The sequence below is a fragment of the Antennarius striatus genome, chromosome 8 (assembly GCF_040054535.1).
Source record: "Antennarius striatus isolate MH-2024 chromosome 8, ASM4005453v1, whole genome shotgun sequence".
Classification (NCBI taxonomy): Eukaryota; Metazoa; Chordata; class Actinopteri; order Lophiiformes; family Antennariidae; genus Antennarius; species Antennarius striatus.
Window position 1 is genome coordinate 6,389,855 of NC_090783.1, and position 27,575 is coordinate 6,417,429.

Sequence of the window (27,575 nt, forward strand, 5' to 3'; positions counted from 1 at the left end):
TTGTTAGCTTTTTAAAAAGTACTTATATGGATGTTATGCGTATTAAATGAAATTCAATTACATTTTTCCCTCCATCGCACCTCATAACTAATCACACGTTATAAAAACGTGTACCCGAACATGAGCATTAGCTAATTTACTAAGATTTTGGAGTGTCCAAGAACAGGTCTTGGATCCCACACACAAACAGTCCGCAGCCGGAATGGTGCGCGTTGGACGGCTCTGACCCATGACAGATGTTTTTGTGGAGTCAACATTCTTAATAACTGCTGGTGTAACGTTAGAGCCTCTGGTGCACAGCTCTGTTTCTTGCGTTTACTTTCAAACTTTTGATGTGGACTGACCTTTTCTTTCAAGGGGACTTTAAAATAAAGCACATGGCACTGGAATTACAGAGCCAAGGTTGAGAAACGACCCAAGAGATTGGGAGAGCTAGTGCCATCTAAATGGGTTTTTGTTAGTGCAACACGCACGCTTAACCTTCTGTGAATTAAGTTGGTATCCGGTATCCTGAGGCCAAACCAAGGGTGCGTTAATGACCGTGTGTAAATAAAAAAGAAAACTGATTCCGTAAACAAACTTTAAAAAAGGATACAGAACTTTAAAATCTATTTATTTGCTTCATGGCATTTTCTTCCATTCATCATCATCATCATCACCACGGATGATTGCCTGATAAACATTGAGCTTTTTCGATCACCATTGTTCTCCTACTTGATGTGACTGTTGGTCATGGTTTGAGCTTTGCATACTCCCTTGCCAGCAACTTCAAAAGCAGCTCCCTTATAGGTGGCGACGCACCGATCATCCGTCCGGAGGTCTGGCTGAATCTGTTCCCACACCTTCTTTTTAGGGTTCAGCTCTTTATCCGGTTCACCTGCGGTCAAGAAATGACTTTGAGACTTGTTAAACTCCTACCTTCTCTGCTCATCCATCACACAGGCAGGATTTATGGATTTAGAACATTAGCTTTATAATCTGTGATGTCATATCCTTCATAATATCTTTTAAAAAGCTAATATTCAAGCTCAAACACACTGATAGACAAATTTAACCACCCTTCGTGGATTGTTTGTGTGAGAAAACACTAATATGCTCTACCTACCAAAACTTATTGTGAGCAACTGATCCACAGCTATATCTCATTTATTTTGCCAAATCTAATTGTATTTCCTACTCTTTAATTAGGAAAAGTCTTAAAAGGATCATATTTTGCATCCAGAGAAACATATTAATGGAGGTTCCTGTTTCACCATACCTTTGTTTTGGAAGCTTGACATTTGAGAAACATTACAATCAAACTCGGTGGGGCTTCTGTGGGGTGTCAGCTTCATGGTTTGAGGACGCAAATGTGTTTCATTTCCCCAAGGCTGCCACTTCTGCAGGCTTTCGGCCCCCGGAGTGGCAACAATCAGTTTTGATCAGGAGCGTGAAAGGGTTTTTGATGAGCGACTTGTGCATATGTTTCACTTCAAGCAGTAGTACTGGACCCCATTAGCTGGGGAAACACAGGCAATTACAAGCATGTACCACACCAGCAGAGGGTTGGCTGCAACTACGTCTATGCTATGGCACAGAATAGGGAACCTGCAGAAGGAAAAAGGACTTGACTGGCTAGTTTGATGTGATACTGCTACTATGACTGCTAATGTAGGCGATCTGACAACTCTCTGTTTGATCTGAGTGAACTGAGTGATTTCAATTATTACCTTAAAAGGTCTCGAAAACTAATACAGAGCAGTAAAAAAAACAACAACTTTCATCTGTAATTTTTCCTTCTATGTACTTCACCAAACCACCTCGGTTTGTACTTAATTGTTTTGAGTCGATGCCACAACAAAGCCTTAGTGCTGCCTCTCGTCTCTACTCCTCCCCTTGTGTTCTCTGGGAAGAGATGCCATCAGGAGACGGGCTGATTGGGGGCTTGTTTCAATGCTGCATCCATACAAAATGATTATGGCTGGCCAAAGAGATCTCTCATGAATCAAATGGCTTTTATAGCGGCTGAAACATGTGCACTGCAGGGATAAAAGCATCAGCTGACACAGCTAGGTTGAGGGTACTTGGACCACAGATCCACCTACATCATACAACCCCCCCCTACTTTTTTTCCACAGGGAACTCCAAATCAATTGATGAAATGCACAACCAATCCTCTTCTCATTACCAATATTCAGCTCTCCAAACACGAGTTTTAGAACCGAAGTGGTTTAAATCACTACCACAATGGCCTGCTAGTTGTACTCTGAATTTGGGCCACTTTTATTAGATCAGTTGAACCTGACGGGGCAGCTATGGCTCTCTAAAGTGAGCATTAATTGCTCTATCAAATCCACACAAAGCTCAAATAAGGATTAGTTTAATGAGAGCTGAGCGGTGTCTGAGAATGTTTTGTGATTGGTGCCTTCAAAAGGAGCGAATGTGGAAACTTCATTTCCTAAAGTCAGGGGCTTTTTCTGAAAACTTTCCTGGGAAATTCTTCCAGCAGGCTTCATTGAATGAAAGTTAGCGGCGAGGAAGCAGCCATAGTTTCTGTTTTGGTTGGATGGGATTGCACCATTTAAGATTTAAGCTAATGATGAATCTGATTTGGAGGGTATGGGAACTGGATGATAATACCTGGGAAGCCCTGGAAAGTAATTTTGTCTCCTGGCACAGCTCCACTTGGAGGATCAAGAATTTCAATCTTGTCTGGCGAGCTGGCACACATGACCATAGCCTGGGACACCACTCCTCTCATCTTGGCTGGCTTCAGGTTACACATCAGGATTGCCATGCGGTTCTGCATCTGCACAGAGGACAGGAGATCAAATGCATCTTTATTTTCCATATGGCCTGGACAATAAAGAAGAAAAGGAAATTACAATATATTACAGTGCAAAACACCTTTAACTGATGATGGATGAAGCCTGCTTGGGTACGGGACATCAATATAGACAAATGCGGCTAAATCCGACCCAATGATTAAAAAAATATGTATTGAAGATTTTGGCTTGTTTGCTTCATTTTATAATCCACAGGGAACAAATAAGAAAACTTTAAACTGCCATTCCATGTGCTGGTGAACAGATGAACTTTTATTCAAGGCTTTATCCTTTAAGAAATTACGACATAAATCTAAATTCAATGGGTTTACTTTGAAAGGGGAAATGGAGGTTATTAATTTTTCAACTCTGTCCACTTTTGGAAAGTCATCAACTGTGTGTGAATTTTATGGTTTTGACAAAAAAACAATATTTTACATGCTATGTAGACACCTGTCTCACATTATAGATGTCTAAGACTTCTGCTTCTGAAAGGTGTCCATCATTTATCGTCCAACAATAATCCATTTTCACAGATTTCTCACTCCTGCTCGCTTAGCAGAAATAGATAACAGCCCGTATAAATAAAGCAGTTAACAAAGCTGATTTATTGATTCTTCTTGCAATGGACAGACGCAGACACACGATATGTGGCAGAAACACTGACAGCTGTGTGACAAGATGACTACTGTGTTGGTCATCTAACATTTGACCATGTGGACACCAAAACCCTGTCACTTCACAGCATTTTTAAGGTTCGAAAGATTTTCTTTTTTTCATTAAGTCGGTTTTTGTTGCGCATGATTTCAGAAACCATACGATTCCATTTAAACGATGCTCATCGTGTATAGACAGTAGAAAACACAAGTGCGATCCCCAAAAGCCTCGTGGTCTACGATTACAAAGAGAATCACTGGAGACCATAAAAGAAACTGGTGCTCTTTGCTTCAATGAAATTCTAGAATGAAATTAGTTTGCCCCAGGAGCAAATCATAAATTCATGTGACAATAAAAAAACAGTATAAGCAGATCCATCAGGACAAAGTTTATCCAAGACAAACCTTATTGTAGTCATATATTCATGTGATCAGTGGGTACGAATGAATGCAGCATCGGTTGTGTATCTGCAGAAAACAAGTCTCAAATAGTCTCAGTGGGGAATCCTCATGCTAACATGAAAACAGAATTTATTACTGTTTTATTGCGGAATTTCCACGGGTTCCCGCTTGCATCATTAGAAAAAGAATAATGTAATGAGATATATGTGACAGCTGTTGTTATATGACATCTAAACAAGCAGAATGTCAACTTATGAAAACTATTTTATTGGATTTGAAAACTTCAGAGGTTTTTTCAAAAACAACACATTACTGTTAGTCAATTATAAGGTGCATGGAATTCTGGATTCATACTTTTGTGTGATTCCTGAAAAAAAAATTGACAAAAAGAATGATTGCATCATTTCTCATCATTTTTTGTAAAATACTTATATTTTGATGGCAACTGCATACCTCAAACAAATTGGTGCCAGGAGCAACAAAAGCCTGGGAGCGCTGTGGAATTCTCAAAAATACAACTGGAACTTTTCCAAGCTAAAGAGTTTACTCATAACTTGTGATATACAGTATATCATGGCCCAATATGAAAAGGGTAACTCATCATAAGCGGGGACGAGGCGGGGTGTACCGCTTTGTGAAAACATGTGACACGATCTACACAAACAGGATCGGGAATACAAAGACAAAGGATTGACGTTTGTTTTTCCTTTAGACTGTACGGCTTCCCAGCATTTCCATAGATTATATTGCTCACGGTCAGGGTTTATTCTCCTGCTATAACTTATTTTACCCCTGAGTGAATAATAAAGCAGCGGTTTTGGTCGAAGGGTATTTTACCTGTTCAATAGGTATGTGATTGACCAGCCCACTGACCACCGTCCTGAGAGACTCCTCTCCCACGTCCACCTGCTCCACGTACAGACTGTCTGCATCCGGGTGCTTCTCGGCCGTGACGATGCGTCCGACACGCATGTCGAGACGAGACACGTCCACTTTGGCTTCATCCTGAGTCGGGGCGGCCTGCTTCTTCTCTGCTTTCACTCCTCCTAACATAAAATGTAATGCTGTTAAACTAAATGCATGGCATGGTTCTGCATTTATTTGTGTATTTACGTCTAATATAAAGAAAATGGAGTTGGAACTTTGGTCGGGTTTGTTAACATAGAGAATCAGACGGTAGCTGCCGAATCTTTACAGAGGATTTGTGAATCTGTGACAGTTTTCATGCTTTTGGAAGCAATGTGCATAATATTTTATGTAATAATAGAAGAAAGAAGGTTTCAGCCAACTGCTATATTGCTCAGGGAAATTGTAAGAAAAACACAACATGGTTGAAACAATCCTATCTGTCTGGAATCTGATTTAATTTCCTCCCTCCAATGACAGGCCTCAGGGTTGCATGCAGACGCATGTGTTTCATGTGTCCCACAAATAAATACAAAAACTAGGGGGAAAAAATATTTTTTTCCAGCACCAGAAAGTACAAGACAAAATAAAGATGCCAATTCTCGCATTTGTTGTACGTCTGTGACGTGTTAAATTAGCATAATGTCCGACCCTTGACTCGCCTGGTTTTTGCTGACATCTGAAGAATCGAGCGCTGGTCAAACGGTCACAGTGTTTAATCACTCGTCTCCACACGTGCTCTGGATAATAAGAATTTCAACTGCAGCCTTTGAAATCGGACATTTTCTCCCCTTGCGTAATCAAGGCTGCCCTGTGATGACAGCACAACACTGCATCACCGCCAGGACCACACAACGATAAGGTTTTGGTCTGAAGACTAACAAATAATGACTGTTTGGACAAGGTGAGAATAAAGTTACATTACAGTCTGAACAAATGACGAAATCACATGTGAAGCAGTTTAATTGAAAGGAGGAAGTATCTGTCATTAATATCTCCAACCTATATGGATGCAGTGGATGAAACCGCTGATGGAACCCAGTATGGACATCCAACATTATAACCGAATAGACTAACATGAGGTAAATCACACAACACCCTGTCAGTAACCGCAGTTAGACCTGCTGAACTTATCTTGCTGTTGTCCTCCAATGCAAAGATAAACAGGAGGAAACTGTCAAAAAGTGAATCAAGACACCTCCCTGTGTAGAAACGTAGAAATTAAATTAGGTGGAAGTTCTGTGGCACCATGTTCACGCAGGCAGAAGCTCAGACCCTCTCTATTTTGCAGATGAAAACAAAATCAAAAACTCCATATCCTGTTGCTAACAGCACTTTGAGAAGTGAGGGACTGGAGGCCTTGGAGCATGTCTGCTGCAGACGAGGCTGCAGATGAGTGCAGCCACACCCAGGAGTAGAAGGAGCGATTCTTTCCCAGTGAAGGAAGCGCACATTTCATGTCCAGAGTCCTGCTGGGTATCCCAGTATGTAACTATGTGGACCCAGGGGGAAAGTTAGAGTTCATCCTAGGCTACAACATGCCAATTAAATCAAATTTAATTTCCAGTAAATATTTTGCTTGTAGTTTAATACTAATTGTCTAGATCTGTAAAATCACATTTGCCTGTTTAATCACAATGGCTGCTCTGTTTTCGTGCTCTCTGTCTCCACAGTGCGGGTGGAAAAAAAAATCAGAAATTTTTGGATACACGAATTGAAATAACTGGCTGGGTTACGTTTCAGCATGCCTGCACTTTATACGACAACATGTGAAAAATAAACCTGACTGATTGACTGGCATCTGACAGTTTTCCTAATTAGTCCAGATATCTTGAATGGTTTTGTGCAAATTAATGGAAAAACTTCAGGAAGGAATTCTCTGGTTTAGCATTCCAAATGTACCACAGATGTAAAACAATTCAATCTTGTTATATTTGATACACAGGGATAGTCTTAGACTTTATGAAGGAGTCTTATAATGATGTGCATCCATAAAACGTTTAATATGAAATCATTCTCAAATGTCTTACTGGTTACATTAGACAATGACCCCAAATGTAGCTTATAAATTATAAAGATCCATAAAAAAATGAAGGTCCTCTAAACATCTTCCAACGGAGTCTGAGGGATCTTGAATGCATTAAGAAGCCCGTATCGCTGCAATCCATCCATATCATAGGATATTATAAATTTGAATGGAAAAACATGTTTGAAGAGGATCGATTGACCTGGATCTATTAATGTGCAAATGGAAAATATGATCTTAAACTAGAATACCATTAGAAAAAGAATAATGTAATGAGATATATGTGACAACAATTGTTACATGACATCCAAACAAGCAGAATGTCAACTTCTAAAAACTATTTTATTGGATGTGAAAACCTCAAAGGTTTATCCCTGACATTTACCACAACCCCCCCCCCGCCCCTCCAGCTGTTACCTTTTTTCTCTGGCTTCTTCTTACATTCATCTTTGGGAGGGGGGCTCTGGACAGAAGCAGCTGGGGAGGCGGAGGGTGCAGGACCAGAGGGTTTGGGAGGCGCAGACTTTGAAATGCACTCAACTCCGTTGTCAGCCAGTGGCATGGCCACCTCAGGTACTACAGGTGAGACGAAGGAAAAAGGTCAACAGAAATTTTTAAAAAAATGACAAATCACAGTCTGCAAGATTATATAATCGTCTCTTATGACTGATGCACTGAGTTTCCCCAAATGTTAAAGCATTAAAAAGACAAAGGCAAAGCAGCCCTTCCATGAAAGAGATCATTTACTTTACAAATACACTAAAGCTGCACTCTTCTTCGTGGCTCCTTTCCTGGTTGATTCAACATAATACAATGAAAATGATACAGGGGTTAGATTTATTTACACAGCCAGTGGGAGGACAGCTCTCCTGTTGCAAACAGTCTTGATGGGAAAATGAGTGTCCAAGTGAATGGAAACAAGGAAATGGAGCCATAAAGCACAAAACAACGTTCTACAAAAACTCGACAGCAAAAAATAACCCCTCATTTAAGGCGCCTGACGTTTCGATTCCTACAAAGTGTCGAGCCTGTGTCTGACAAACAGTGGTCTGCAGGCACACCGCTGTCACCATGATGTATTTTACTGACCTTAATTCTATGTTATGTTGGGACCTGAGATAGAGAGCCTTCCTGTTTACCTTGAAATTAAGTGCAATCACATTTAAAACTCACGTCGACATTAAAAACTGAACTTTTAAAATTTTCGTGACAGTGCTGACGCTTCACGGGCAAACGGTAAGATTTTACATTTGCACCATCATCTCTATTAAAACAATTGCAGATCGTTGTTGTGCCTTAACTCAGGCATGTTTTACACATCTCTACAAACAATAGAACCTCAGACAACGAGACAACAAAGACAACTATTTACATACTGTCCCAAAAATTACACAGTTAAAAAATCTATTCATGTACACAATTCATTTTAATAGAGGCACTAATGAGCCCAGCACAGTTTTAGAACTTCAGAACTATAACACTGAACTTCAACTGACTCTGGGTTTATCTATTTGGCAGCTGATGTGTTTTTCACAAGTCTCTATTATAACAAAGAACCCCTTTGAAAAATGTTCACAATTATCCATGTTTTGCTTCAAAGCCACTGAGAAAAACACAAAATTCAACAGAATTATATACAAGGAGTGGAAAAACAGTGACAATCGTATTGGAACACATTAATGATCCAACACTAACATATGGAGTTACTTTGAATGAAGCTAAATTGTTTATTTAGTCCCCGTCCGTTATTGCACCTTCCTTCTGGAAGACGTTACAGGCGTGTTAATGATCTGAACTACGTGACTTTAAACTTCAATGTATATCAGATGCACCAATGCTGACAGACACGAGATCCTCATCATTAAAGCACTGGGATTACATTGAAAACAAAAACTCTGGCTATAATTGGATGAGGAGAGAATGCACGAGATTTTACCAATGATAGTGAAACCACAAAATGCACTAATGAGCAACGACTGACATGAAATGCTCCCGAGTCAGACACGTCAAACCTCTTCCCATGAGCGGATGTAAAGGATAACAACATGAAGGTGTCGTCTCTTAAATACAAACACAAAATTCGATCTGCAGTGTAAACCTTTGATGGGAAGCAAACTAGACGTACCTCCCCTCCTCTTCTCTTTTTCCAGCAGCTGTTTTTTTAGCACCTCGATGTCATTCTTCAGTTTGGAGTTTTCCACCATGAGTTTCTTTTCTTCTCTGACATTGGCCTGGACAACTGTTGCAGAGCAAATTTTCATCACCTTTCAGAATGGGCTTATACCAACTGTAAATATACTACTGATGATGATTAGCAAGTGCTAATCATCATACTTTCCAAGTTTCCTTTGGCACTGTAGAAACCGTGGAATTGTCTGCTAGCAGCATGTCAAAATGATAAAATAGTCCTTTGCACTCTTAAATTACTGTACGCTTTTTCAGGTTAATGATGGAGCCAAACTCAGATGCTCGAGACAAACATTCAAACTTTACAATCCTGGTTTTTGCTTAATAATTTTATAGATTTTTTACTACTTTTAGGATTTAATCCAATCATTTCTGCACATATCATTTTCTTACTTGGGGATTTTGGGGAGAATCTTATGGATATTAAAAACAAGTTTGTTTGTTTTTTACAGTTATATGTACGGGCCTTTTCTCAGATTAAATGTGTAGCATTGAAGGCTGAAAAAGATATTCCACACATCTGAAGAGTCTGGGATACATTTTCTGAATCAAGCTTGAAGACACTGTGGGAAAGATTCCGTTTTTTTTTTTAACTTTAAAAGGAATTTTATGTTATATATTTAAAGAATTGGGAGTTTAAGTGGTGCAACTCTTCAGACAAAAACTTCTTACTATACAGAATTTACAACCTCAACACAAGCACTGTGGGATTTGAGATGTAGCCTAATGAGAAAATTTAGAAACTTAACTACTGATGACAGTAAACCATAAAAGCAAACATGCTTTTCTTGAGGCGGTGTGTGTGTGTATTTCACTGACTGGCTTTCTCCTTCAGCAGCTGGACTTGTTGCTTGAGGTACTCGATGAGCTGGTCGGCCTCGGCTGCTCGCTGCTCCAACCTCATCAAAGGATTGTAAGTGGACATCCTGAAGAAAGAGCGACCTAAAATCCTAAAAGACAGGAGAACATTCTTGACTAAAGATTACTAAGGAGTTTTATAGTGCTGGGTTTGAGTACAGCACATCCCCACAAACTACACTCTAACACGAACACAGAGCGTAGCCTGCAAGCCGATCTATGTTCCATATAGTCCAAGATGACATACATTTAAACATCAGAGTGGCGTCTCCATGGCTGTTATTTCTTTTTTGAAATTCTAAAATTGCAAATTCTTAGCTTGGTCTCAAAGGCATGATGAGAGAGTCAAAAGATGTTTTTGAGTACTACTTTTTTTTCTTTTACTATGTCCTATGAAGATTTTTATTTACAAAATTGTCCCAAATTAAAAGAACAAGAGCCTTCTGTGCCATTTATATTCTTTTAACCTTTTTGGCAAAAGGAGTGCTTGCTTTCGAGATCACCGTCTATGGTAAGAAATGTTGGATATTAAATTGAGAATAAAAACAGCCAATATTGCTTCCAAACTCAAATTTATGGAAATATTTTAATATCAAATTTGGCAAACCAGACTCATGAATGAAGTCCCAATTTACTTTGATGGTAACAACAGATTATCTATTCTCTCAACCCAGATTAAAATTATGCATATCTCTTTTGTTTTACTTTGAAGGGATTCTTCTACTAAGGGTCCACTCAACCAAATTACAACTGTCACTAGATTTGATGTAATATTTCTTTATCATGTTGAGCTTAAACAAATGACTTCTTGAAGAACGAAAAGAAGGATTTTTACAAGGCTGAGGCATGGGGAAGAAAACTTCTTACACATATTAAAGCGAGGCGCTGAAAAACAACAGCTGGCAGTAGATGAAAACAAAATGTTGGGGGATGAGGAAATTAGAAACACAAAAGAGCTGGGGTTGATAAAATCAAGGATCAAAGCATTGTTTTTAGAGAAACTGAATTGATTTAAACAGGACCAGTGGTGGAGAAATGGAAAGAGCCACATAAAGGCTGATCTCATTTGGATAACCTCTTAAAAAGGGTCCTGGGGCCGAGGTATGGTCTGCAGCATTGTGACATGAAGATGTCATTCAGATTGTTGAAGGAACTTATGCCATTCTTCACTGTATGGAAACTCAAAGTCCCATCCAGCTCAGTCTGGATCCGCAACTGTATAAAATTTGCTGATTGACATCCTAATGTAAACAGGGATGCTGTATCACCACACACGTCTTCCACAGTCTGCATAGGACATTTTATGTAATTTCTAAATGATAAGATCTCAGATGATACTCCGTCGCTGCACACAGACTGCAAGTGGTTTATCTGACTTTTTTATATATTTAATTTTTTAAATTAAAACTGTTGCATTTAAACACCAACTTTCACTGGCAAGATGGCGCGTGAGAACAGCCACCAGGATAGATGAGCTTCCTCCTTTTAGTCCAACAGCAGGATGAAAAAAAAATTGTCTGGGAGGATGCTTCCCCACCTATCAGTTGATCACGACACAGAAAATGACCTGATAGAGCAGCATTCTAGCATCATCTAAGGGCTTGAGAAGGACCTACACATTCCAGCTCAGAGAAGCGATGAGCTGCGTAGCCTGCAGGGTCAGCAGATGTAGACAAAAGTTTGCAGTGTGCTTCTTTTACATAATTTCCATTTAATGATAGCCGTGAATGCACAGGCAAAGGAAATGAAACATGAAGGAATAACCACCAAAAATTAGCAAACACAAGCGTGTTAAAACAAAAGGTGTGGTAAAGTCATTACATGTCTAACATGCCTGTAACTGTACTTTATGACATTACTGCGAATGGGAGACACTGAGAAGAATAAAATGACCCATGGTTGACAAGTAACAACAGCAGAAAACCACAAAAACAAATGACCTCAAGTGGTAGTCATTATTTTTTTGTTAAAATGGTACTTGTAATTATAGAATGTTGAGTGATTATCTCAATAATACTATGTTTCCTTTTAACTTGTTTAGGGAAGAGATTCATGCACTGCTGTATTGAATTCAGAGCACTACTTTTACTAAGTGTGCCTTTACATGGAACTTAATTATTGTGGACTTTCTGACCTTTCAGATAGATCCTGACCAAAACTAAAGGTGAGAAAAAAATTCCAGAACCAACATCAGGTGTCTGATCCAACAAAAACAGGTGGTTTGGGGCATGAAAAAAAAAAAAGCATGGTTCAGTTAGTTTACAGTATGAAAGCTATTTTTTTGTTTTGTTCAATAAAATTATGGGAAATTAAAGCAGGCTATCATGGCCATAAAACAATGAAGATAAAACACTAATGAATTTCAGAATGAGCACTGGTAATACATGGAGAGAAGAAAACACGAGATACAGCTCTAAAAAAAACAGCAGTCAGCTGTATAATAAATAAAACCCTGAAACTTTTAATTTATTTTGTGCAAATGTTCTTTCTGCAAAGATACGAGAAGATGAGGGAGCAATGACACAAAACTACAGCAGCGGTTTGCAAATTTACACAATGCCCAAGTTGTACACAATGACCATATTTGAGAATTGTGCTTCTGAGACATGGAGTAAGAAAGCTGAGATTTATTTTTACAATTTACACCATGAAAACCAAAAAATTTACTAATATGTAGCAATATGTAACTAAAGTCACAGCCAGAGAAATGCTGACTTTAATTTCAACAATTATTCTCCCAGGGTTCTTGAAGATACATTAAATAGATGATACGTAGTATTTTCTTGTGTAACTGTAATGTTGATGCATTTAATTGTTGTTGTCACGGTCAATATAAGCTACAACCTATTATTATAATTGACTATATAGGCTGAACTGTGAACCGATCAAAATGCTGCATGAGTAGTCAGCTTATGATACCAAGCCAGTCACTGTTGTGATTGAGATGTTTGAACAAATAAATATTTTTAGATAGTTATTACATAAATACATATTTGTATATTTATTCAATGTGTTTATTTTTTTTAACTCAAATTTTGAACTACTTATTTTTCAAAGTAATCTTGTCACGTTATTAGGGGTCACCATGATTTCATTAACTCAAGACTGATTTTAAAATGTACTCCAAATCAATTTGAATGATAAACACCGAGAACATGTTACATAATTCTTTGTAATCTAGTTCATATCTCTTTTGTGATATCTTTTTTCCTTGTCGCTTATGTTTTTTTTTGTTTTTTTTTACATGATTCTTCTTCTTTTCCTTTCGGCTTTTCTCTTCCGGGGTCACCACAGTGAATCAATTGACTCCATCTAACCCTGTCTTTATTTACATATTTATCTAAGGCGGTTTTATGCTTCATCAGTTTAAAGGCTATTTTTAATGAAACTTGCATTAATAACATTATACCTGTATATATAACATAATGGATTTTTCTGTCTTCTCTCTTTGTTTATTTGTCCATTCTTGATTATATGATCAATTCAAAAGATGAACTTTTTTTCTATGATGCCTCAGATTCTGTAGTTTTGGTCACATGTAATGTAAGTGACGTGTCTTTAAATACACTAGTATAATAAAAGGTTTGTTAACGTGCTGGGAAATGTCAAAAGCAAACCAAAACTAACTGGACAAAACAAAAACAATGTAACAAAAACCTGCAAATACCCCAAAACATATCGTTTCACTGTTACTAGATCCAAATCACGGAATTTGTGTAATAGACTGACGAAATAAAGATATTTTAATTTACTTTCTTTATGGGAAGGATTCACTATTGTTCATTAACTGAAACGGGTCTTCTGTTAGCTCCACTTCACAGTCTTCAACTAAAAATAGAGACAGGTAAAATCAGCTCATTTCTTGTGTAGATAATTTTAGCTGAATGCAATTGACATATTACTTTATTTTTTAATGTACAAGTTAAAAAGAACACATAATATCGTTTTCAAAACTTACATAGAGCCTGAGCAGCTGCTCTAACACGTTTCAGGCTGTGCCCGGGTCTTGACAGCCTGCTCACGGACAGGCAGCTAACAGTCACCACAGACACGTCGCTCCGAGTACCCCGTAGATACATATAGCATCAGGGTGTAGCATTGATCCATCATACTCGCTAGCTAGGTTTTGTATAGATCGACTACTGTCTCGAATGATAAGGTGGCCACAGATATCGCCTGCCTCTAAATTACATAAATATAAAATTACTCCCCAATAATACAAATTCAATTAATAGAAAACATTGTTCAGATGTAAACTGTTTTTTATTTTGACTTAAAAAGACGAACTTTTACTAAAACAAAGTGTTTTTTTGTACAGATTTTGTCTCACGAGTATGACGTCATCGGTCACGTTCATTCAGCTGTTCCTGTCATAGAGGCAGGAAAGGATTTCATTATTTTTAAAAGAAAATATTTTACCGATAATTTAAGGTTCGTTGTCTCGACATGCCCTTACGTGCTCTTAATTTACCGTGAGTAGACTTGGCTTTCTGGTGTAGTGCACATTGTGCCATTCATGACACGGCTCGGGTGAATGGGACAAGTATTGCCAGCACTTGGATGGGTGCTGACAGAGTGGATTTAAATGCAGCATCACTTTCATTGTTACACCTCGGAGTTGTACAGCTGGGTTTAACTTCACCGTGATAACGTATTGACATACGTTATCAACCCGGTTATAGTGTAAATAATCGGGTTGGCACCTGCTCCATGCACCGTTTGAGCTTCAGTCAGAGGATCATACAGGCATGCTCATCTGAACAATACATTCTGTTCAACAACCAGCCTCATGCTGTCAGGTTCTGACAGGTCCCCCTTCTATCTAGACCTGTCAAAACCCCATTGTCATTCATTGATTCTTTATCACACATCATTAATGTTATAATGAATTCTTGTTTCCCCCTCATTATTAGCAAGTAAAACCTGACAGGATGAGACCCCTAAAAGATGCCCAGCTGGGAGCTTTCACCTTCTTTGCCTCCGCCCTCCCTCACGATGTCTGCGGCAGCAATGGTCTCCCTCTCACCCCCAACTCAATTAAAATCTTGGGCCGTTTCCAGATCCTCAAGACCGTCACCCACCCCAGACTCTGTCAGTACGTTGACATCTCCAGAGGGAAACACGGTAAGACGTCCTGTCTTCTGACTTGATCCTTTGTTTTTATCTATGAAAATAGAATTGATTCCTGCACCTTAACTTTCTAACCTGGTGACAGTGGTTTTGTTCAACTTGTGTCATCCTGTAGCTTTTGTGGGATGCATGTTTGGATTCTGTTAATAGATTGTAAATTTGTATTTTCAAGTGAATATTATGATATTGTCCAAAACAGGATATTATATTAGTCAACCTAACAACAGATCAATACCACAAACTACAGCTTGTAAATTTAAGATTTTAATCTGGAGAGTCAGCCCTGCAAGCTCGGTCACAAGTTCCCAAAACTTCAGATAGCACTTTACCGGCTGTTGGGAATGTTAAGTTGCTGAATAAAGTTTCATTCTTACAAAAGATAAGAAATGCATTTAACAGTAAAGTTTAGAACAACAGTGGTACCTGGTTTTTCTGATTTCTTGTTTCTTGTTACTGTTTCTTGTCTACAGAACGACTGATCGTTGTGGCCGAACACTACGAAAGCAGCTTGAATGATTTCCAAAGATCAGGAAAACCTGCCAGGTGAACTCTTCAGTAAAATCCTTGTTAAATTTTCAGATATAATTACGCTACATGTGATGAACCTCATTGTTGCTTTTCCTTTTCCTGTCGCTGGTGAGCGGTTATACCTTGTGCTGTTGAAATATAAGGCTGCTGTCACTAAATCACCCTCAAATCAAATTGACATACTCTTTATGTTTTGGTTCACATTAGCCCAGAAAAGGTGCTGCAAGTAGCCTATGAGGTTCTGGAAGGTCTGGAGTTCATGAACACACATGATATGGTTCACAGAGCCCTCAGCGCACACAATGTGCTCCTGGACTGCAAGGTAACAATGAACTGTTTCATGTATATCAACACCCCGTTGACTTTTACTCATCCCTCCAGTTAAAACATGATGAAACGGTTGCATAAATGTAAAAATTTTTGTTCTGTGATTGATATTTTCTTTATAGGGGAATGTCAAGATGGCAAAGTTTGGCCTTTATCACATGACCGATCATGGGGCCGATGTTGATTTTCCCATTGGGTATGTGTCTCACTCCTCAGTCATCGCAGAGGGAGATCGATTACTGTTTCTCTAGAACTCCTCAGCTGGTGGGATTCAGCTGTGGGAGATGCCTGTTCAGGGTCAAAGGTTTTTTCTTGCGTCTGTTTGCTGTTAATAAGATCATAAAAAAGGCAATTGACCATAGCATTGATGCATAATGGCCCCTTCCATTTCATAGAAACCAGATTCAGGAGCATGAAAGTAGTTTCCTGTTTCAGGGACTGTAACGGATCATTAGACTTTTATCCTAATCCAGCAGCCTTTGTGTTCTATAAAGTATCTCTGTCATGTCCTCTTACAGATTGAAAATTGGAATGTCGGTAATAACCCGTGACTTTCAATAACACATATGGGTGGAAAATGTAATAAATGTCAAACGACTATGCATGTTGGTCTGTAAAAGAAAAAAAAAAACTCAATATGCAGGATTTCTCATTTTGGACATAATCTGGAAAGTATTACGGAAATAAATCCAAAATCAGCAATGCATAAAAACCTATAAAATGTTTCAACGCTGACCTGTAAAACCAGTCCTGTTTAATTCATGAGAAATGAAAAAAGATATTTCCAACCGAACCAGACCATGTACTTATCTAACCCTGTGATCATCACCTCAGGTACCCATCATACCTTGCTCCAGAGGTGATCGCTCAGGGCTCCTTCCACCCCAGTGACACTTTCTATGATGAGGCTCCTTTGCCCTCAGGACCCAAGACTGATGTGTGGTCTCTTGGGATTTTACTCTTTGAATTGTGTGCAGTAAGAATCCCACATACAACGAAAAACAAAAAAAAACATTAATTTATTATGCATTTATAAGTTTGCCTGTGTTCACCCTGTGTGGATTATTTTTTAAAGTTTGAATCCGTTGCAGGGCAGACGACTTCTGCAGAATATTGATATAAGCGAGAGATTGAAATTCATTCTAACGTTGGGTAAGTGAACGGGTTAGGATTATTGGAAGTATTTAGGAAAATGCGCCACAATCAAAAATCTGTCTTTCAGTCTTACCTCTGGGACTAATTAAGCATCTAGACTATTTTAGTGTGAGTTTCAGAGTTTTCAAATACCACTCTAGCTGTGTCCTCCTCTGATGTGCATGTTTTTTATGTAAGAAAAAAAAAAACCTGGTCTGTTATGACAGATATGTCCTAAACTCTGCAAGTCGTTCCAAACGGCTCTAGATGGTACAGTTGTGTTACTGCCTACTTCTGTATTTACCTTTAAACTCAACAAGGCTCATGTTCTGGTATTGCTCATCATTCCCAGGTTGCATGGATGACATTGTTACTGTTCTTGCTGAGGAACATGGATGCCTGGATATCATTAAGGTAGATACTTAATCAGATTAACTTTTTTTCAAGCAAAAAAGCCACATTAGCATCACTTGGAAATTAGGCCACATTATTTGGCTTTTATTGGATTATAATAGGTTTTAGTTGCTATTTCTTGTGTATAAGCTAAACACATTATTGTCTAGTAATTTAGGGAGATGAGTAGTTTTGAGTGAGCACCTCCTAAACCTGTTTGAGTTATGTGTGCTGTTATTGCACGTTTAAATGTGTACACTTGAACTAATGTGTCCTTTTTTTTTTATTACAGGAGCTGCCAGAGAATGCTCTTGAGTTATTGAGGAAATGTCTGACTTTCCTTCCATCCAAAAGGTGAATAGTTTCTACCAGAATTCTGATTATGTTGAAGGACACCGAAGCAGATGTGGGAAGTCCAACAAGAAAAAAAGTTGTTGTTTTGATTGTGTGAAATGACACTATAATGCGGTGAAGTCTTCGTTCTCTAAACTAAATGTTAACCCGCACTCTTGATATTTTCCTGCTATAAATGTGTATTTCTAATTCCAAGGCCGACCCCTGCAGAGCTGCTGGGGGACCCTGTGTTTAACGGCGTATCCTGCCTCTACACGCCGTTCCAGAAGCCTGTCAGCCTCTTCTCGTCTTCCTTGCGCTGCATCCATTTGGAGCTCCCGGAGGACATCAGCGAGCTGTTCAACGGTCAGCCCTAACAGTTCACAACTATACAAGAAGTCTTACACTCACCTCAACCCCCCCCCCCCCCAACCGTTGTGCCTTTCCATACGACTGCTGTGAATAAACAACATGATGACTGAGGATTAGCTTGCTTATATTTGGCTGCACCCGCTGACGGCCTTCTGGAGTGTTGGCTGTGCTTACTGTTGCGTTGTGTGTGTTGTCAGATGATGATGAAGACTACCTCTCAGAGCGGGCCATAGATGAGGTGTACCATCTGTGGTGTCTGGCTGGGGGAGACCTGGAGAAGGAGCTGACCAACAAGGAGATCATCCAGTCTAAACCACCCATCTGCACACTTCCAAAGTATATCTCACACATGCACAGATGTAGCAAACCGATGACATCTGATAGTTTTAAGTGTTTGACTGTGAAATATATCTGTCTACCTCACATGGCCTGTCTCTCCCTCCATCTTTTATTAGTTTTGTTTTAGAAGACGGGGAGTCGTTTGGACAGGGGAGGGATCGGAGTTTCCTGCTTGATGACACTACGGTGACTCTGTCACTGTGCCAGCTCAGAAATGTAAGAAACCCTGCAGACACACACACACACACACACACACACACACACACACACACACACACACACACACACACACACACACACACACACACACACACACACACACACACACAGTGATCTGTCAGCAACTGTGTTGTTTGTGAAATTTTTGGTTCAAGGGTGCTTTTTTTCAAAACGTTTCCAATATTAGAAGTAAAGATCTAATCTAAATGCTTTCCATGCTCTTTAATGAACTCTCTTCCTGTCACATGTTGCAAGCAGCGTTCAAAATATGGCCCTGCTAAGATTTAAGGTGCTTGTTCATCAAACTTAATTGAGAACTATGTATGAAAACATCACTATATTAATTAATATTCTAATATGTTCCCTTGCTTTTGGACATTTTTAATCCATCATAGATGACAGCAAAATGAATTTTAGTTGTTGAGAATTTTTGTTGTTCTTCAAGCTTTACATTCTCGTTCTTTTTTAGAGACTGAAGGACGTAGCAGGAGAAGCCTATTATCCTCTACTGGAAGACGAGTAAGCCACCTTTATCCATCAGCTTTTGTCCTCGTCCCTCTTGTCACTACTTTTCACACCTTTGCGACATTTATTTTAGCTTTGTAAATGCACATATTCATCTCACTTGTTCCTCCTTCAGACAGTCAAGTCTGCCCCAGTCCAACAGCAACAATGAGTTGTCGGCCACCGTCACCCTGCCACTCATCATCCGTGAGAGGGACACGGAGTACCAACTCATCCGCATCATCCTCTTTGACAGGCTGCTCAAGGTTTTGCCAAATTCATGCATGCACACATGAGGACACTTTTAATCCCACACAGATGGGATCACACTCGTGGAATTCTAAAGACATTTTTAATTCTGATTATTTCCCTTGTTTAATGTTTTGCGTTCAGGCCTATCCATACAAGAAGAACCTGGTGTGGAAAGAGGCAAGAGTAGACATTCCCCCTCTTGTCCGAGGTCTTGCTTGGGCTACACTGTTGGGTATTGAGGTACAAATAACTTTTAGTCCCATGTTGACAAAATGTGTAGTTTTTAGATTTAGTTTAGGCACTTAATGGTCCATCATTTCTTTTACTAAGGGGGATATTCAAGCCAGATATGAGACAATCGACAAGGACACCCCTATTCCTACCGACAGACAGGTAACTCAACAGCAGTAAAAAGTCAACTGGTGGAACTGATTAAAAGTAAATGAGCCCTTTTTACTTGTCGGGTGTCAATATGTTTGTAAATATTTACAGATTGAGGTTGACATCCCACGCTGCCATCAGTACGATGAGCTGCTGTCATCTCCTCAGGGTCACATCAAGTTCAGGCGTGTACTGAAAGCGTGGGTGGTCTCTCACCCCGACCTGGTCTACTGGCAGGGTTAGTCACCGCCAGGAGATTTTATAAAATTTGCAAGATCCTGTGTATTTTTCCTTCTTTTTCTGGTTCTGGAGTTTTTGTCTTTCCCTCATGAACGATTTATTCTTGTACTGAGCATGACTGGACACTAGGTGGCGTTCATTTCACATCTTGTAGTCCTCCATTATTTGGCTTGTTATGAATTTGTTTCAAGAAGTATTTTGATTGTCTTTCAGGTTTGGATTCGCTTTGTGCTCCATTTCTTTACTTGAATTTCAATAATGAAGGTGAGAATTTCAGTTTAGTCCAATAGATGTTTGAGGGGATGGTGTCTTCCCTGCTTCCTGTTGTTTCATATTTGTGACTTTTCTCATCACAGCTCTGGCGTATGCCTGCATGTCTGCCTTCATCCCCAAATACTTGTACAACTTTTTCCTGAAGGACAACTCTCATGTCATTCAAGGTGAGACAAAGTACCGGTAAAATGAGATGAATGAGCAAGACCTCTGCTCCATTTTACACCTTGATCTCTATCTTGATTTCAATGTTTTTGTCTATCCTGCTTGAGATGTAAATGACATTTTCATGCTTTTTATTTCCATATTTTTTCAGCAATGCCCAGTGTTTGATTTAAAGGTGTCAAATACCGTTGTAGATTAAGTAGAACGTATTTAACAGGGCCAGAGTGTTTGGCTTTCAGTTAAAAAACAAATTATCATTGACTTGCACATAGCATCAGGCTGTCGGCTCAATGCTGATTCAATCTTTCTTGCATGTTGTTCCTAAGCTGTGAAAACTAATTTCAGTCCGTCTTAATGGAGTTTGCAGCTGAGCCACATCATTTTGAGACAGGGGAAGAAATGAAAATGCGAAAACCCACAGAGAAATGTCACAAGCAATCCGTACATGACCAATAAACAAGTGGACCATACACCTCTTGAACTCCATGGGGAACGTAGCCATTATCAGTTTTATCAACTGCTCCATGCCCTGGAGAATATGCTAATGTTTGTCTGTCTGGTCAGGATTCCTTCATTGATGAGAGTTCTCAGAATGGTGGCAGCACAACATTGAACTTCATGGGCTTGAAATTATAAGAAGCTGCACACTGGCTCCTGCAACATTTTCGGACCTCCTGCTTCATTTACATTGATAAGAATAACAAAACAAAAAAAGCAAAGAAAGCAAAACTTTCCACAGTTCCATGCAGTATTATAAGGCAATATTTACAAGAAATATCTTAGCTGAGATTTCATTTCTTAGATAACTTCTTTCTTTTAATCTAATCCTTATCGGTCGAGTCCTTGTGTGTAATTTATTTTTCAATACCTCTTACAGTCTTACTGTTAAATCCTTTTTTTGTGCACCCTCTTTAGAAATCCAGCGACGCTGCACATCCTTTATAGCCCCTTTGACCTTTTTGCCTGTGTTTCAGAGTATTTGACAGTCTTCTCCCAAATGATTGCCTTCCATGACCCAGAGCTCAGCAACCATCTGAATGAGATTGGCTTCATCCCAGATGTAAGTTACACGGAGTGCAAGTTCCCTGGCATATTTACGACAATAGACAGCACTACTGAGATTCCAATATTGTCTTCCATTAAAAGTTTTACCGTTAATGTGAAGCCCGAGATACTCAGGAACGACTCTAGCATCTTGTTCCGCATCAGGTTCAAAAGAATTGATGATCCATAGATAAATGCATAAATTCTTTCCCTGTCTGACATTTTTTGTCCCGCATTCTCTGTTTCTGAACCCGCAGTGAGGGTCAAGTTCTCCCAGTAGTCCACTAGTGATGATTTATACAGCGACTAATGTCTGCTAGGCACACTTAATGACTGTCTTCCGAGACTTACCTATTTGTCTTGCTCTGCCATCTCTTCCTGCCCTTCCCTTTTCTCTTTACAGCTCTGCTCAGACAGTGACAAGGTTAAAGTCTTGGCTGTCTCTCTAGGGTTTCAGTTAGTGTTCTGATGAATGTGTGTCACCTGTGGACCAGCCTTTGGGACATTACCTAAAGAAAAGTGTGGTCTTTATCACAGAGGAGTCCGGGATTCCTCTGTCTCCCTGCTCCTGGTAGTTCCTGATGTTCCAGCTTCTTTTGTAATACGGTTTAAGCACATACCTGTGTTTGCTGATCAGAATTTAAAATTGTGTGGGAAGAAAATAGGACAGCTACTACTTGTACAAATGTTTCCCGTAGGTGTTGATTTTGATTTTTTCTTTTTTAATAGAAAATTGACCTGCAGTATTCTATAGCTACCATCATCTTAAAGTGCCCTCCTCGTACATTTATATAGTGATGGTAGAGGCTGCCATCCAAAGGGGTCAGCTGCTCTACAAGTCCAAATCAGAACACGCCGTATTATTGCTGTGGTCTAACACTCACTCAGCCAATGATGGAATAGCGATCAGGAGCAATTTGAGTTTCAGTGCTTTGACTGAAGACGTGTATCCACTGCGGTGGTCTAAAAAACCTCGACCTTCAGATTAGCACATAAGCCGCTCTGCCTGTTGAGCCACAGCTAGCGCTGCTTTGAACAAAGCTTTACCTTGAACATATGCTGCATTGAGATTTTGTCAATATCCTCGGTTCATTTGTGGCTCGTCAAAAAGAGAGAATGCTCCCGTGATGTTAACTCGACCCTTACTGCTTATGCAGCACTACCAGCATTGTGAAAGAGACGCTGAAATGATGTTTTCAGCTTTCAGCAAGTACGATATACAAATCAGCCTCGATGATATAGCTTTCATAATTGGCTTGACACTTGTCATTACATTTAATTACACTGTACAGATCATAAATACACTATTTTGTGAACTTTCAGAGACCTTTTCTTCAGTGAGTCAATGAATTCATAGTCCTTAAAAGACCAATTATCACTGCAGAATGAAATGTATTCATTTCCCATGTATGCATATTACACAGTATTTTACACACTATAAGGCACACCTAAAAGCATTTCATTTTCTCAAAAACCCACACTGCATCTTATAATCCAGTGCACCCTATATATGGAAAAAATATACAATAGGCCATTCATTGAAGGCGCGCCTTATAGTGCGGAAAATACTGTAATACACCAAGGATATCTTTACGCAGTTTGTCTCCCAGGAAAGGACAGATTGTGTGCATCCGTGCAGAAATCACAAAGTAATTTTTTTTTACCAATATTGTGGCATTCAAGGACTCCGTTCCAGTGATACCCTAAAAGCCATCAGCAGAGTGAGATTGCTTGTGGCCAGTTGTTTAATGTGGGCACTCTCAATTTGGCCACGTCTTCCCTCCTGGGTTTGCCATTTACACCTACACTAATCCAGTCTGGCAGAGACTCAGAGTGTAGTGCCTCTCCCACAAGCTCATCACTCATGGGTACAGAAGAGTTCTGCTGAACAGTCACCAGTTCCCCCGCAATTAGCTATCAATTAAGTGGCTGAGATAAGCTCCAGAATTCCTGCACTTTCTGCCTCAGACCCTTTCACTGCTGAATATTACAGAGCCCCAGGGAAGGTGAGCAGCGATTGGCAGGTGTTTTAGCAGATGGTAAATGGTGTGTGTGTGTGTGTGTGTGTGTGTGTGTGTGTGTGTGTGTGTGTGTGTGTGTGTGTGTGTGTGTGTGTGTGTGTGTGTGTGTGTGTCAATATGCGAGCTGTGTGTGTGGGTTTTAATTTCAATTTTACGAGTTTCCGCCTGGGAAAATGTGGAAGTGAGGGAGAAAGCGAGGTAGGAGAGAAAAGAAAGTTGGATGACAAGATTGGGATAATGAGATTCATTGTTAACTCTCTCCCCATTGACTAATATCCAAACACAGCGGTTTGATCTTTACTGCCATTTGTGCTCCACAGAGGCTGCAGAGATGTGCAGCCATGTGTACTGCTGTTCCCTAAAGAAAGAGAAATCTCTCCAGTGAGAAGGAAGCTCATTCATTTCATCGGCGCTCTTAACAAATTGTTTTAACTGTGCTGCACGATGCATACAAAGAACTTCTACACGAGATCATAAATGTGCTAATGCTTCTTGTTTCCACTTTTTTTTTTGTCATCACACAGCTTTATGCTATCCCATGGTTCCTGACTATGTTTACACGTAAGTAGCTCTTCTTTTGTACTCCCACTGTGGATATGATGGGGCTCTGTGTATAATCCACAGCTGTAAGAGGGTGTTTTGAGATCACTTCAATTAGAGCATCATTATAAAGAGAGAAAAAAAAGTCTGGATTTTTTTCTCTATAGCTGTGTTCTGTGCTTTCTCTCTAGGTGACCTTTAACAAGCTTCTATATAAGTCTGAAGGAAAATGAGTTGTTCCCACTCCAGCTCATATTTTACCTGCATATCTTTCTTTTGTATTTATGTGAATGTAATTAAAAATCTGGCGTCTTCTGATGAGACAGATGGTTGCAGAATTTAGATAAAAGTACGAGCCACAGCAGTCGGCATCCACAGGTCGAAGTTGATCTGTAAGAGGATTTATGATACAAATGTAAATCTATACGTCAGGTTCAGCTGTCTGAATCGCTTGAGTCAGTGTCGGTGTCTTATTTAAATTTAATCGTATTGTGTTCTCCATGTACTGCTGAAATATAAGATCTAATCATGTCTGTTGCCACTTATTAAACACAGAATATAAGTCACTGAGGGTGTTGGCATGGTGATTATCACACATCTATTTTAAGCTTGTTGATCGCAGTACAAACATCTTAACATCACCTGAAAATCTACAGTTTCCGTCTCAGGCCTAGAGAAGAAAAGACATTTTAGGCTATAATAAAACAAAAAAGGAAACCATAAATTCGATTGGTCGGGTGTAACACAAAATCAATTCCACTCAGTTCCGGGATGTCAAAAAAGAAGAAAAGCTTTCGATTAGTATGGATTCAATTCAGAATAGACACGCATCGATTCCTGTCGACGAGCCAGTTTTCCTCAGGGAAGGCTTTAAACAGTCAATACAGTCAGTATTTGTTTTATTATTTATTTTATTTCTGTAGTTTTTTAATGCCCATATCTATAAAATATTTAATTTCTGCTCCCTTGAGTGCCTGAAATTGGATTTTTTACACCACATCCAACCCGTATGCCCCCCACCCTTTAGGAACACCTGTGGCAGAGGCATGATAAAATATTCTTGCTGTTTTGTTTTTTTTACGCAGGATTTAAAATGTTTTGTCAAGAAAAAGAATGAAAAATATCAGTAAAAGTCACAAAAACCTTATTACTCAATGAATACAATCACACACACACACACACACACACACACACACACCCCTTATAGAAACCCTGCAGAATCCTGTTCTTTGAAACTCACTGACTCGTGTTGAGACATTTTTAAAAAAGCTGATTCCTTGGGAAAATTTTGAGAGAGAAGCATTTGGATTTAAATTAAATTACATTAAATTGTTTATGTTTTACAACCGCTTAGTATGCACTGGAATTAAAATTATGACAAATACATATAGCTTTGACATCACTTTAGTTGTCATTTTATGTGAGAAACTGATAAATGTTACAGATGTTAGCTGCACGTTTCCTTTGTTTTCCATTTTTAGCAAAATTAAACACTGTGTCAAAAAATGTGTTAAGACTGCTATAGAGAAATGTTACAGATTACTGCAGCATTTACAAGTTTGGTTAATGAATAATATATATGCAAGTTTGTTAAATATGTGGATTCCAATTACCATTGTATGCATTAGCATTATTTCACCATCTGTGCTGAAGTAGACATACATAAAGGTTTTATTTTGGCTGCTTCTCAGGCTGCAGTATGTCAGCCGACGGCAACATTATGCTTTTATTGTTCCACAGAGTGTTGCTGGAGCGCTATAATGTGAGCCTATTAGATCAGGTCACAGATAATACACAGCATTTAACCCCTATGTCTTCTAGGCATGTCCTCGGCACACTGTATAATAGCTTGAATAACTTCGCCTTCTTTATACAATTTTTATTCCATCACCAAAGAGGTCATTGTACACTCACCCCTGTCTGTCCAGCCGGCCCTGCGACTCACATGTTCCCATATGTAATGTGTGATGGACTTTAACACATCCAAAAGGTCTGGTTCTCAAAACTGAGTTTGAATTTGCTCATTTTTTCTATTTTAGCAACAATTGAACTCAGGGGACAATCTGTGCCCTTGGATCCAAATTTCCTCGCGTTTGAAATTCTGACCGGCAAACAAAAACCCCTGGCATTTACTGTAATAGTAGCCAAATTGATCTGAAGCTTGCTCTTTGCAGTGGAATATTTCATTCTTGGGTTAAATCCATCCACGCAGGCCTCTTCTGGGACGGAGGGAAGGCGTTGTGACCCTTTTACCCTGTATCTTGTACCTCCGGCTCTGTGTGAGTCCGGTATACAGGAGATGTGCCCCTCTGACTGCAAATGATCTGAACCTATGTGAGGCAAGGTTGGAGGGTCATCGTTCACACACACACACACACACACACACACACACACACACACACACACACACACACACACACACACACACACACACACACACACACACACACACACACACACACACACACACACGCTGCCTGTCACTCTCTTGCACCAGTCTTCTCAACTGAATGCTAATGTGTCAAGTGTTTCTGACAGTCCCTTTGCGCTTTGAGCAGCTCCACAGTCACTCTGCCCACACACACATTCGCACACACACACACACACACACACACACACACACACACACACACACACACACACACACACCTCACACCCGCCATAACAAACCTCAAGATGGTACAAACAGGTGGACAGCAGTGGCTTTTGTGCATAAATCTTAACAGGAGGAAAGCATGAAATTTGTAGATACTGGCAGTAATGTGAAAGTGGGATACGTTGTTGGGATGTGTTTTATTTGTCTTGAAACAACCAGAATGGGTTCCTTGCTCTAAAGATCCCCAGCCCCCCTGATGTTCTTCCTCTTATTTTTTCCACACCACCCACATTAGCTGCCTCCCCCACATTAAAATATTCCTCTAGGCAACCTAGATATGTTGCTCACTGAACTTGGCATTTTGAAGCCATCGAGCCATATTGAATAAATCCGCCATGCACATGCAAATCATTCTCATTACATCCAAACCCCTTTCCTCGTTTCTCAGCGTGTGCACGCCACACCCCGTCGTCCTCCTTGCAGGGTTTGATTGTGAGAGAGGCATTCGGTTTTCATTATTCAGTCATAACGTAAAATCTCCCCTTTGTTATGTTTGTTTTTGTGTAGATGTGTTTCCACTGCACAAGATCTTCCACCTGTGGGACACACTGCTCCTGGGCAACTCATCCTTTCCTTTCTGTATTGGAGTGGCCATTTTGCAGCAGCTTAGGGACCGTCTTCTGGCTAATGGCTTCAATGAGTGCATCCTGCTTTTCTCTGACCTGCCAGGTGAGACTACGAGCTTATGAGAAAATGCATCTTTCCTTCATCCCTCTTTGTTGCTCCATTCCATATTCAGGCTTAGCCTAATGGAATCTATTTTTACCTTTTGCCATAGGGGCCTCTGCAGGTGTAAACAAGGGAAAATCATATGGAAATGCTTTTTACCCTCCATAAAGCAGATAAGAATGCTGTCCGCATGAATGAACTACTGGTATTTGTTTT

The 27,575-nt window shown here is 39.6% G+C and overlaps 2 protein-coding genes across 4 annotated transcripts in view; one reads left to right on the forward strand and one right to left on the reverse strand.

Moving 5' to 3' along the window:
- Positions 1–592: 592 nt before the first annotated feature.
- On the reverse strand, positions 593–13,923 carry aimp1a (aminoacyl tRNA synthetase complex interacting multifunctional protein 1a). Of its 2 annotated transcripts, none has more exons than XM_068322331.1 (7): positions 13,798–13,923; positions 9,801–9,931; positions 8,920–9,033; positions 7,212–7,370; positions 4,700–4,905; positions 2,620–2,788; positions 593–877 (listed from the first exon to the last, which is right to left on the reverse strand). In XM_068322331.1, coding segments are annotated over exons 1-7 (948 nt in total). In that variant the 5' UTR covers positions 13,800–13,923; the 3' UTR covers positions 593–710. The 2 variants fall into 2 exon arrangements, with proteins under 2 accessions (XP_068178432.1, XP_068178431.1); XM_068322330.1 differs by having other exon boundaries at positions 4,700–4,908.
- A 284-nt stretch (positions 13,924–14,207) lies between these two features.
- tbck (TBC1 domain containing kinase) overlaps positions 14,208–27,575 on the forward strand; it is a 42,894-nt gene continuing 29,526 nt past the window's right edge. Inside the window, exons 1-22 of one of the 2 annotated variants that reach the window (XM_068321690.1) lie at positions 14,208–14,311; positions 14,753–14,963; positions 15,440–15,512; positions 15,705–15,819; positions 15,947–16,020; positions 16,659–16,800; positions 16,916–16,976; positions 17,311–17,372; positions 17,644–17,705; positions 17,902–18,050; positions 18,254–18,392; positions 18,512–18,611; positions 19,084–19,133; positions 19,255–19,384; positions 19,512–19,610; positions 19,701–19,763; positions 19,863–19,989; positions 20,205–20,255; positions 20,348–20,431; positions 21,404–21,489; positions 24,019–24,055; positions 27,198–27,359. In XM_068321690.1, the coding sequence (XP_068177791.1) occupies positions 14,771–14,963; positions 15,440–15,512; positions 15,705–15,819; positions 15,947–16,020; positions 16,659–16,800; positions 16,916–16,976; positions 17,311–17,372; positions 17,644–17,705; positions 17,902–18,050; positions 18,254–18,392; positions 18,512–18,611; positions 19,084–19,133; positions 19,255–19,384; positions 19,512–19,610; positions 19,701–19,763; positions 19,863–19,989; positions 20,205–20,255; positions 20,348–20,431; positions 21,404–21,489; positions 24,019–24,055; positions 27,198–27,359 (2,059 nt within the window). In that variant the 5' untranslated portion in view covers positions 14,208–14,311; positions 14,753–14,770. The remainder of the gene's footprint in view (positions 14,312–14,752; positions 14,964–15,439; positions 15,513–15,704; positions 15,820–15,946; positions 16,021–16,658; positions 16,801–16,915; positions 16,977–17,310; positions 17,373–17,643; positions 17,706–17,901; positions 18,051–18,253; positions 18,393–18,511; positions 18,612–19,083; positions 19,134–19,254; positions 19,385–19,511; positions 19,611–19,700; positions 19,764–19,862; positions 19,990–20,204; positions 20,256–20,347; positions 20,432–21,403; positions 21,490–24,018; positions 24,056–27,197; positions 27,360–27,575) is intronic. The other variant, XM_068321691.1, reaches the window with a different exon arrangement.

Excerpts from the sequence above, each read along its gene's own strand:
- aimp1a (XM_068322330.1), bottom strand. Across the intron at positions 7,371-8,919 it reads AAAAGAGAAGAGGAGGGGAG|TACCTGAGGTGGCCATGCCA; the intron begins GTACGTCTAGTT and ends TCTCACCTGTAG. Across the intron at positions 2,789-4,699 it reads ATCACATACCTATTGAACAG|ATGCAGAACCGCATGGCAAT; the intron begins GTAAAATACCCT and ends TCCTCTGTGCAG.